General features: G+C 34.9%; 1 protein-coding gene across 2 annotated transcripts; it reads left to right on the top strand.

The window, feature by feature from the left end:
• The first annotated feature begins 209 nt into the window (after positions 1-209).
• On the top strand, positions 210-5455 carry LOC110115494 (pentatricopeptide repeat-containing protein At1g52620). Of its 2 annotated transcripts, XM_020848748.2 has the most exons (3): positions 210-3056; positions 5029-5187; positions 5361-5455. In XM_020848748.2, exon 1 carries the CDS (start codon positions 374-376, stop codon positions 2825-2827), a length of 2454 nt encoding a protein of 817 aa, XP_020704407.1. In that variant the 5' UTR covers positions 210-373; the 3' UTR covers positions 2828-3056; positions 5029-5187; positions 5361-5455. The 2 variants fall into 2 exon arrangements, with proteins under 2 accessions (XP_020704407.1, XP_028556172.1); XM_028700339.1 differs by lacking the exon at positions 5361-5455 and having other exon boundaries at positions 5014-5029.
• Positions 5456-11680: the final 6225 nt, after the last annotated feature.

Below are 11680 nucleotides of genomic sequence, written 5' to 3'. Positions count from 1 at the left end.
TTATTTAAATTTATTTTATTTATATTCAATTAAATTATTTAGATATTTTAATTACCCCATATTTAAAAAAAATATACATCTAACCACCAAACAACCCTTAAAACAATACGATTGCTCACATATCTAACTATTAATCCTACTATTTAAAAAATAAATAAAAATATATCATTTTATGATTTATGTTACAGAGGAGTAGAGGACACGTAATCTGTTGTAGTTTGATTTTGTTGTCAAATGAAAAAGCTGAGTGTTTCAATTCCCCGCTCTCCGCCAGTCGCCGCTTCGGCCAGTTCGTCTCCAGTGTAGATCAGGAGGGGTGGAGACCTATTGACGTTGTTCTTCCCCTACAAGCCCCAAAAATATCTCCTTTTTCATGTCCAAAGCCTTTCTTCCCCGTATCAAGCTGACCCCTCGCCGCACTCAAAACTCCCCATTGCCCGTTTCCCGAGCCCGCAAACTCGCCGCTGCCATCACTGAAATTCTACAAACCCGCGATACAAATGCTCAATGGGAGGAATGCCTAGCAGAGGTCTTCCCCGCCGACGAGGATATCGCTTCCGTTGTCGCCTTCCTCCGCGACCCGGACTCTACTCTCGCCTTCTTCTCCTGGGTCCGCGGGCGCCCTTTCACAGTTACTCCGGACTCTGCATCATACTCCGCATTGCTGTGCCTCCTTGCCAGAAACCGTCGCTTTGAAGAATCGCAGCTCGTGCTGGAAACCATGCTAACTGAAGGAACGGTTCCAACCTGCGAAGCTTTCAGCACTCTTGTTGGCTCATACTCCCGTTATGGTTTGCAGGATAAGGCCTTGAGCGTTTATTTCAGCATGAAGGAGAAATTGAGCTCTTTGCCAGATGTCTCCGACTGCAACTGTTTATTAAATTTGCTTGTAGAGCATGGGCGTCTGGAGACTGCACAACAAGTGTATGATGAAATGCTTAAGAGAGATGGTGGAGCAAATAACTTTAGTACGGGTATTATGGTTAAAGGATTGTGCATTCAAGGAAGGATGGAAGATGCTAGGAATTTGATGAAGGATAGATGGGGGCGTAGCGTTTTTCCAGATGTGGTTTTCTATAACATGCTTATTGATGGATACAGCAAGCGTGGCAATGTTAGGATGTGTTATATTCTGTTGAGAGAGATGGGATTGAAGGGATTTGTGCCTACACTGTCTACCTATGGTGCTATAATTAATGGATTTTGCAGGAAGGGGAATTTTGGGAAGATAGACATGCTAATAATTGAAATGAAGGCACGAGGATTAAATCCAAATGTGCACATTTATAACAACATCATTGATGCTAGGTGTAAGCATTGTTCAATTCTTGATGCAAAAGCAGTTTTGAAGCAGATGATTGCAAGTGGTTGTCAACCTGATATTGTAACTTACAACATTCTGATTTCAGGTTATTGTCAGTATAGGAGGGTTGGGGAGGCTAAGAATCTCCTTCGGGAGGCTATTGGAAGAAGCTTGGTTCCAAATAAGTTCAGCTATACCCCTCTTATTCATGGCTATTGCCAGGAAGCTAATGTTGCTTTGGCATCGAACTTGCTCATTGAGATGATGGAAATGGGGCATAAGCCCGACTTGGTAACTTTCGGAGCTCTTATACATGGTCTTGTTGTTGCCGGCGATGTCCATGAGGCGTTGGCGATTCGAGAGAAGATGGAAGAAAGAGGTGTGGTGCCAGATGCAACTGTTTATAATGTCTTGATGAATGGTCTTTTTAAGAAGGGCATGCTTCGCTCTGCTAAACAGTTGCTTGCTGCAATACTTGATCAAAATGTCATGCTAGATGAGTTTATTTACGCTACAATGATCGACGGTTTTTCTAGAAACGGGGATTTGAAAATAGCTTCAAAGCTCTTTCAATTCATGGGAGAAAAGGGTGTCAGGCATAGCGTAGTTGTCTATAACACCCTCATCAAAGGACATTGCAAAGCCGGAATGTTGAGCGAAGCCGTCATGTATATCAATAGAATGAGGCAAGAAGGATATTTGCCAGATGCATTCACATATACTACGTTAATAGACGGCTATGCGAGGCAATGTGACATGGATGGAGCTTTAAGGATTTTTGGTGACATGGCTAAGCAAGAGTGCAAACCAAATGTAGTTACTTACTCTGCATTAATTAATGGATTTTGCAAAAGAGGTGATCTTGATACTGCTAATTCTCTCTTTAGGGAGATGCAGTCAAATGGCATTGTTCCTAATGTTGTAACATATAGCATACTTATTGGTGCTTTTTCTAAAACGGGAAAGGTTTGGAGCGCTGCCGACGTTTTTGAAGAGATGTTGTGTAACAAATGTTTTCCTAATGAATTTACCTTTCGTTATGTAATTAGTGGTCTCATTAGTTGCTGGCGGGATATGGATTCTGTTGTTGATAGATGCGATCAGCGAGTAAAAAGCGAGTTCAGAATGTCAGATATGTTTCAAAATATGATTTTAGATGGATGGGATCACAAGATTGCTGCATATAATGCTGTAATATTCTGCCTTTGCAAACATCAAATGCTCTTGAAGGCATTAGAACTACGAGATCAAATGTTGAAACAAGGCTGTTTCCCGGATGCCATCACATTTCTTCTCCTTCTTCATGTAATTTGCGCACAAGGAAAATCATACGAGTGGAAAGACCTTTTGTCTTGTGCTTTTGAACAGAAGGAATTTGACATTGTGGACAAATACATGAGCCTGCTAGATCAGAATCTAAATGCAGGAAAATCATCTGAAGCATCAAGCATTTTGCGATCATTGCTTGATGAACGAAGGTGCTTTCCAGAGTCGAACTGCATAATTACTGAAGTTTCTTACTGAACATCCTTAAGAGTTTGAAATATAGTTGGTGGATGGAGAATTTATCTATTGAGAATTTTACCTCGGAAGCACAGAACAGTCCTGATAGGAAGGAGGGGATTCGAAAAGCAGAAGGGAATTACTAAGAAGTGATAAATGCTATGCTGCTCTGGCTCTCCTTATAATTTACCCAATGGGTTTCAATTTCCTCACACGTATGCAAGATTGGGCTTTCAGATAAAAGCTAAGGGTATGCATTTCTCTAATATTGTCACAGTTCAGTTTTAGATTTATTACTATCATTATATGTGTGGATGTATGTAGGCTCACATGTGTGTATATGCATGTGCACGTGCTTACTGAATTTCGTGGTCTTTAATTGCACAAATTTCACCTCATTGTGTCCACGAGCTAGATACCAGTTGCATCATATTGTTCCTATAATCGGAAACTACTTTAGGACTGTGGATTAGGCCGTGGCTTGCTCCAATCCTAACTGTGTGCTTCATGTAATGGGGTCAATAATAATAACTAATAAGTATAATATATGCAATTATGAAAATATAATAATAATAATAAGACCACATCTTTTTAGTTTAGAACTCCTAATAACATACTTTACTAATCAAAATCATCAAATCCACAGAAATTCATTTCATTTAGGCTTCATTTGGGACGACTTTCTTATTGCTTCTTAAAGCAGCTTATAAATAGTACAAAAATTTTAACTTTTGAACAAAAAATCTGCTTTTAGAAGCAATAAGAAAGCCATCCAAACAAAGCCTAGTTTTATGCCATTGAAAATCTTTCATGCTTTGAAATCACAAATTTTCTCTGGCAATTGGAGGCATTTATTGAAAAAATTTTGATGCATGCTTTTATTGCGCTAGCTCTTTATAGTTTTAAAGAAAATTGACAATTTTCTTCTAACATTGATGGATATAATCTCATAATCTAAATGAGTAGAGGACAGTGATTCACCTCTTTGGAGGTGAAAAGTTCTATTGATTGGAATAAAGCATTTTTCCTACAACATCATTTACCTTTGATAAAATTTTCATTACATCATGTTCATCGTTCACAAGAAAAGCAATACAAACTGTTTTGGAAATTAATGTGAGCTAATATTAAATTCATAATTGTGGACACCTTTATTCTTTCATTCTTTGTCCCGATTCTCATCAACAGCCAATGCTGTTGTAGGAAAGTTTCCCTCATCCTTTTTTTGTTTATTAGTTTTGCTGTTCACTGGCAAATTGGCAATTGTTTTTAAATATGAGGTTCTTATATAAGAGTGCACCTAAAAATCTAGTGTTAGTTGACTCTGTTTTTTTGTTTGTTTTTTAAATTAGCCTGGAATGAAAGTTTGGATTTTGTATGTCACTCCCCTGTGTTCTCTTGATGTTATGTATTTTGTTCTTCTTTTTTATTTTAAGTTTTGTTTTGAATGCTCAGACGATAATTGAGCTCTTGATTTTATAATTTGGGTATATCAGCTTATTTTATTCATACATTATTCTATTTAAAAAAGGTTTTTGCATGTTAACACAATTCTCATTATTTTTATGAATCCCTTGCAAATTTTCCTAGTATGTTGATCGTCTTGTAAATGAATACTCAGTTATTTACTGTGTTGTAATTTTCTTTTGATGTCGGTGTGATGCCTCAGAATTTAATTTGAAAGAATTATTCTTTCATTTTTTATAATAAAATAGTAATAATATAACTATTAATTTAATCAATTTCTTCATCATAACATTTATATAAATCTTTTTGAGACTTCGAAAATTAGAGAAAAATATTCATAAAATAGCTCATTTTATTTAGAAAATTTTGATGAAATCTGTTTGCAAAACGGACTCTTGACGTTCCCAAAATCCCCATTTGTATCGACAAGTGTCAATTTCTTAAGGATTTGCATCAATGCCTAAAAATTAAAAAAAAAATTAGTGTGATTAAATCACTATAATATCTATGTTATGACAAAAACGATTTGTGATGCGGACTTATAATAATCCATGATAAAATTTATTTACCTGAATGAAATTACGGGCTATTATAATCGACCTTATCAATTTAACGTTTGATGTCTAACCTCCTAAAGCTATGAACCATGTACAAAGCTTCTTTTTTTTTTTCCTTCATTGCTTCTGTCTATATTAACACTGATCTATTATTGATATCACCATTTTTCTTGGTCATGTAAGTTTCCCTTTAATCAGGGAAAAAAATGAACTCGTCAACGATGCAAGACCGGTGTTGTTTATGTGCTTTCTGCCATCCAGAAGGACAATACTAAGAAATGAGAAGTAACAGAAGAAAGCGGCAAATGCCCTGGAACTATAATAGAAGAATTCCATAGTACTTGATCTGTAGCAGCAGTAAGTCATTCCCTGCTATCCTTTTAGATTGACTGATCTCTATATATATTGCTATTAGAGATTTTTTATTCAGAGTTTTATTTACATAATTTCCTTAAGAGTCAAATAGCTCTTCTAGCTTCTCTAATCATAGTACTTTTAATTGGATATTTTCCTTTATTTTTTGTTAGCAGACAACCACCATGTAGCTACAGAATATATAATATTTTCGTGGAGCTTATTAATCAGCTAGCAAAACCTCGGCTTGGCTTCATTTATCAAAGTTTTTCAGCTACATCTGGAGGTTTGGGGTAAGCTTTCATAGTTAAGCTTTGCTTGGGACGGCTTTTTTACTGCTTCTTAAAGCAGTTTTTTAGTACAAAAATTATTATTTTTACTAAAAAACTGTTTTAAGAAATAGTAAGAAAGCCGTCCCAAATGAAGCCTCATGCTTTGCTTGGGATGTTTTTCTTATTATTTTTTGAAGCTGTTTTTTAGCATCAATTTTTTTAGTTTAAAAATTTTTTGTACTAAAAAATTACTTTAGAAAATAGTAAGAAAGCCGTCCCAAACAAAACCTTAATATTTTAATAAATATGCTTGGAATTCGCAGCAGGGTCTCTTTTAGGCAGGAGCTACCCAAAATATTAGTACAACAAAATAGATTAATAAATGTTCTGTTGGATTAAAGCATTATTTGGATGATTAAAATTATATAATTTAAGTGAGAGATTGTTAGAATGTCAATGTACACTAACATTATTTTATGATTGAGCCCAAATTATGGTCTATTCAGGTGGGCCTAAACAAAGGAAGCCAGGCGGCTATTTTAGGTCTATAAAACGTCTTCAATTATTTTTATGTTTGATTTTATATATAAAGAAATGAGTAGGAAGGTGGAAAGAAAAGGGAGAGGAATCTCCAATTAAGGTCATCTTCAACCGAACGAAATTCTATGGTTTGCCGTGGCTGCGAGCGTCCAACTGAATGCAATTTTTCACGTTTTGAATGGTGTCACGCCAAATTGTCGTCGCATTGTTCACAGCGGAGAGAAAACGTAAAATGCATTTCTATTTGACATTCGGGTGGAGACTCGCAGCAAGGCGAATGTCGAATGACGTTCGGTTTGGTTGGAGATGCCCTAAGGTGCAGTTTGCAGTAATTTCAGTTTCTTCACTATTTTATTATTATTATTGTTGTTATTATTATTTTATCATGGAATTAGAAACATGTATGACTCTTCAGTGTTCTAATTTTTTACTATGGTGTTAAATTTGTTCTAACAGTGCATGACCTGAGTAATGCTGATTTTATGCATGTGATATTCCAGAGAATTTTTTTTTTGTCGGATTGATCCATTGTTTCATTTACAGCTTTATTGTTTTAGGCTCTGTTTGATTTAGAGTTGTGAGAAAGTGAAAATGTTAATGAAAAAAATGGATTTAGTCTTCACCACTTGTTTGATTGAAATTGAAAATTGTGTGAAAGAAACTTTTTTTTTTAATTCCTTTCTAGTTAGGTTAATGAGATAATTGAGTTTTTTTTTTGGATGTAGGTTTCGTTTGGAATAGCTTTCTTAATACTTTTTAAAATAATGTTTTAGTTAAAAATTTTGTTGAATTAGAATTTTTTGTGCTAAAAAGTTGCTTTAGAAAGTAATAAGAAAGCTGTCCCACACAAAGCCTTAGGCTTCGTCTGGCTTTGTGGATAGCTTTATTTACTATTTTTTTAAAGTTGCTTTAGAAAATAGTAAGAAACCTGTCACAAATGAAGTCTTAGAAAGAGGGTGTGTGTCTTGGGGTTGAAACTGAGTTGAGTCGAGTCGAATACGTCATGGGTTTGATTTGGGTTGACCATATTAAAAGTTATTCATGTTCGGCTCGAGCTCAAATTGAACTCTTTTCTCTCTCTCTATATATATTTGTGTGTTTAAATTTGGCTTTTTTATTATTATTCTATGATTGAGTTTTGTTTGAACTAACTTGTGTAAATTAGTGGAATGAGAATTTAAATATGCCAATAAAGAAGCTCAAGAAATAAACTGAGTACTCGACTTCTAATAAAAAATAAATTTACAAACCTAAATAAGGAACCAATTCAGTAAAAAAAATAAAAAAGAACCAATTCAGTAAAACATAAATTAGTATTTTACTATTTGACGCCAATTAAATAATAATCAATTAAACCATAAAATAAACAAGTAAAGAATAAGCTTTCTAATAATCATATAACATAAATAAATATTAATAAGTTTGTTTATGGAAATAGATAAATAAAAAAGAGTTAGCAATAAATCAGCATGAAATTACAAATGAGATGTGAATTGGCAAAGTATCATAGATAAATAAATAAATATATAATATATTACTATTATAAATGAATTGTTTGTGAATATAAATAAATAAATTTTTTTTCACTAGAGGTTGATTGGAGGATTGTAAATTAAAAACATGTATATGTTCATGTTTTTGCATGCTAGAAAATTCGTGCTAGTCTAGTAACAGAGTTTTGTGCATAGTTTTGTATGAAGGCCTGTCACACATATAAATAAATGAAGAGCATTGATGACACTAGATTTTTTACACAATAAACTTAGGTTGGCGAAAAACCATGGAGGTTGACTTAGCTGAAATGATTTCATTATGTGAATGTTGATTGCAAATATTTGTTCATTCCTTAACTTGGAGATGATAAGATTATAAGAGTTTGTAGAACCGGTAGAAAATATGACAAAGTCGAAATAGGATGAAAGGTGTTCAGATGATTGAGTCTAAGAAGGTCCGACGGTTGTGATTGGACAGTTGTTTGTCTATGGCGGTTGGACAACGAATGTCCGACAGCACCAGTTTGGAGATGGTGGTTGGGCGGTGTTTTGACAACGTTGTTTAGGTGGCCAATGTTTGAGAATGACATTCAGGCGGCGAGGGTCTGGTAGCAGTGACTGGGCAGTTGTCTGACAAGGGTGGTGCTCAGGTGGAGCTCCATGATTCTTCAAGCCTCCGAGCTCTCTTAAATTTCTAGCTAAATATTAGAGAGGGGAGTGGTTGCCTATTTATAGATTTTTTATAGTATTATACCTCATACATATTGGGAAATTTTGGAACACTCCATTAAACAACTCATATTAATTCCTTTTATCATAAATTGTTCTCTCAACATTTTAAGTGCATTAATATTATCGGAATTAAGTCATCTTGTGCTTGTTGGATTCAATTTTGTTGAGATGCTTGATTTGACTATAAGCATGTCAAAGTTAAATATCATTTGATCTCCAATTAATATTCCAAGGTTTCTAGGTAAGCTTCAAGCTTTTGATTTAAGTTTGTTTAGACTAGGATGAAATCATTTTTAGATTTGTTGGGTTCATCTTGTCAAGTGATCAATTTATGTACAAGTTTGTTGAAAACTTGAAATAGAAGTTTGAATTGTCCTGAGTTTAATTTTAGAAGGTTTTAATTCAAGTGTGTATCAAAATTCGTGTCCGATCAAACTGACTTTTGATGCATAATAATAATAATAATAATATTTCATTCTTCTGTCGACAAATGCTTTTGGTTCCTGCACAGTTGGTCCGTTTCTTTTGGACTATGAAGCATCCAAATGGATATTTGAAAGATCAATCTCCTTAGCCGAGTTGAACGCTATTAGATGTGACAATTTAAGTTAATTAATAAACGAATTTAATACTATTATCTCCTTGTTGATTTTAATTAATTTACCCTTATAACTATCAAGTATGGTAATCTAAGATTTTGTTTGGGACGGTTTTCTTACTGTTTTTTAAAACTTCGTCTGGGACGACTTTCTTGTTGCTTTAAGGAGCATTAAGAAAACCGTCTCAAACGAAGCTTTGAGATGATTTTTTTATTGTTTTTTTAAAACAGAGTTTAAGTACAAAAATTGTACTTAACTCTATTTAAAAAAACAATAAAAAAGTCGTCCCAAATGAAACCTAAGACTTTGAAATCTTAACTTATTATTATTATTATTATTATTATTATATCATGCAAAAATTATCTTGATTGGGCATGAATCTCGAGGCAAAATCAAGCTGGAAGCTTCACAAATTAAATCTGGGATCACTTGAACTCCGATTTTAGTAAACTTACAGTCAAACTGAGCGTCTCGGAAATATGAACCCAACGACATCAAATTTGACTCAATCCGAGCCCAAATGGGTCCAAATCGAAGACCCGAAGCACATTCGGAAGGTTCATAGCACAATTTCAGTTACCAAATGGTTTCCAAACATGACGAGCTTATAGTCGAATCTAGCGGCTTTGACGAGACGAATCCAACGAGCCCAAGATCGCTGAATTCTGATATCATTAAGATCTTCAAATGTCTGACGAATGGTTCACGATCAAGGGATTCAATATCGGCCATCCATCGAACCACTCCACAATTTCCCTTGATCCTCCTCCTATTTACAGGCCATGTCACTCCAAAATATCTATAAATAGACCTCTTATTTCTCATGAGAGGGAGGCCCAAGCAAGAGGAATAAGAGAAGAAGGAGAAGAGAAGAAGATTAGGAGGGAAGAACTCCTCCTCGACCACCACCACCAGAATTCTGTCCGAACGACGCTAGAATTCTGCCTTACCTCCAAGTGACGGCGGAATTTTGCCCGACATCCAAGTGGCGCTGGAATTCCGCCCGAACTCCAAGTGACGCCGGGGTTTCACCTGAACTCCTAGTGATGCCGGAGTTCTGCCAGAATACCATCTAACGCCGTAGTTCTCCTCGGCCGCCAACTGACATTGGACTTCTACCCAACGTCGGACCTCCGCTCGTCGCCAAGTTTCTACCCGACACCAGACTTCTAACTGATGTCGGATTTTCGCTAGGCATGTATTTGATGTTGGATTTCCGTCTATTGCTGGATTCTACCTAACACAGTCCTTCCGACATCCGTTGCCAGTCGACTACGGTCCTCTTGACTTACGTCGCCCACCGACTACAGTCCTTCCAACAAAGCGAATACATCAATAGTGACTCTTTGTATTCCCAACATGTAATGTATTTCATATAATGCACATTAAGCCCAAGCCTTCCCCTAAGGAAGGGCCTCATTTGTAATCAATTGCAATATTAGTGGATTCATTCAAACTGGGCTAGGCCTCGTGATTTTCCCCCCTTTTTTAGGGGTTTTCAATGTAAAAATGTTATGTCTCCTATGAATGCTACACACTCTCTTATCTGATTGCGTGCCGGATTTTCGTACAACACTAAAACGTTAAATTTTATATTTCTCTGCCGCCGCGAATACTCTTGGACGCAACAATTATCATTATTATTCTGACTTAATGATAAATAATTTCACTATTTATTCAGAACTTTAATCTTGGCGTTTATAAAATTGCTATAGAGTATATATATACAAAACTTATAGTATAATATAAATTTGTATATGTTAACTCCCATGGAAGCTGCACTTAAAGATATCAAAACTAGATTTTGGGGAGATTTGTTTGGTATCAAAATCTTGTATATTCTTAGCAGAAATAAGAAGAATTTTAACTTACAATAATAAGAATTAAATTTTGAAAATTTAAACAAAATTCTTAATTTTAATTTTTAATTATTTTTTGCATTTTTTTTAATTATTTGATTGTATCAAGTTTAAGAATATATTTTTGACAATTCATTTTAAAATTTTGGGCCATAATTTTATAAATATGGAAAATCTTTGTAATATAGATGTAAGTCTCTTTAAACTTTAATTGAATAATATCATATGTTTTAATTTTTAAAATATTGTATTTAATTACATAAGCATTCATATTTTTGAGTAAAACGCATAAAATACAAAAGAGATTCACATGCATATTACACAAATTTTTCTTTTATTTATAGGTGATCTAAGTACTTAAAATAAATTAATAAAGATATATATTCTTGTGTGATAGAAATAAATCATAAAAAAAATATTAAATGATGGAGAATAGAAGTTATCTTTAAAGCACGCTTGTAAAATTTAATGATATTTTTATGAACATTTGGGCTTGTCATTTTCTTTTCCCCAAGCGGTGTTAATATTTGAAATGATTCGAAAATTTTGGATTAAGATCAACCCGTTTTGAAAATGGGTTGGATCCGGGTTGAATTAGAAACTTAAAAATGATCTGACTCAACTCCTTTGTACACAAAATTCTGATTCCTTCCTGCACAGCAGCACTTGCGAGTATACCTTGCCCTACGGCCTCGTCGACATCGTTGTATGCCTCTCTCGCTGTCTTGCGGCCCCGTCTCTCCCATTGTCGATGTTCCTTCGGTCCTTTCTCCTCTTCGACTTTGTAATAAGGTTTGTTTTTCCTCCTTTGATGATATTCTTTTTGGCCCTAGCGTCCCATGACTTCGTAGAGTACCCTCTTTGACAGAGTTTCTCCCATTCGTGTGCTTCTTTGGCCATACCCATTTGAAGTTGTGTCGGATCAATCGAAAAATTGACGGGTCGTATCAAATCGTATCGGGTCAATTTCGAATTCAACTTAAAAAAAAAAAAAAAATTAA

Source organism: Dendrobium catenatum, unplaced genomic scaffold (genome assembly GCF_001605985.2).
Source record: "Dendrobium catenatum unplaced genomic scaffold, ASM160598v2 fragScaff_scaffold_1483, whole genome shotgun sequence".
NCBI lineage: Eukaryota > Viridiplantae > Streptophyta > Magnoliopsida > Asparagales > Orchidaceae > Dendrobium > Dendrobium catenatum.
Note: the sequence above shows the minus strand (reverse complement) of the source record. Positions and strands in the feature narration are given on the sequence as shown.

Coding starts and splice junctions, on each gene's coding strand:
- LOC110115494 (XM_020848748.2), top strand. CDS start 374: ATGTCCAAAGCCTTTCTTCCCCGTATCAAGCTGACCCCTCGCCGCACT.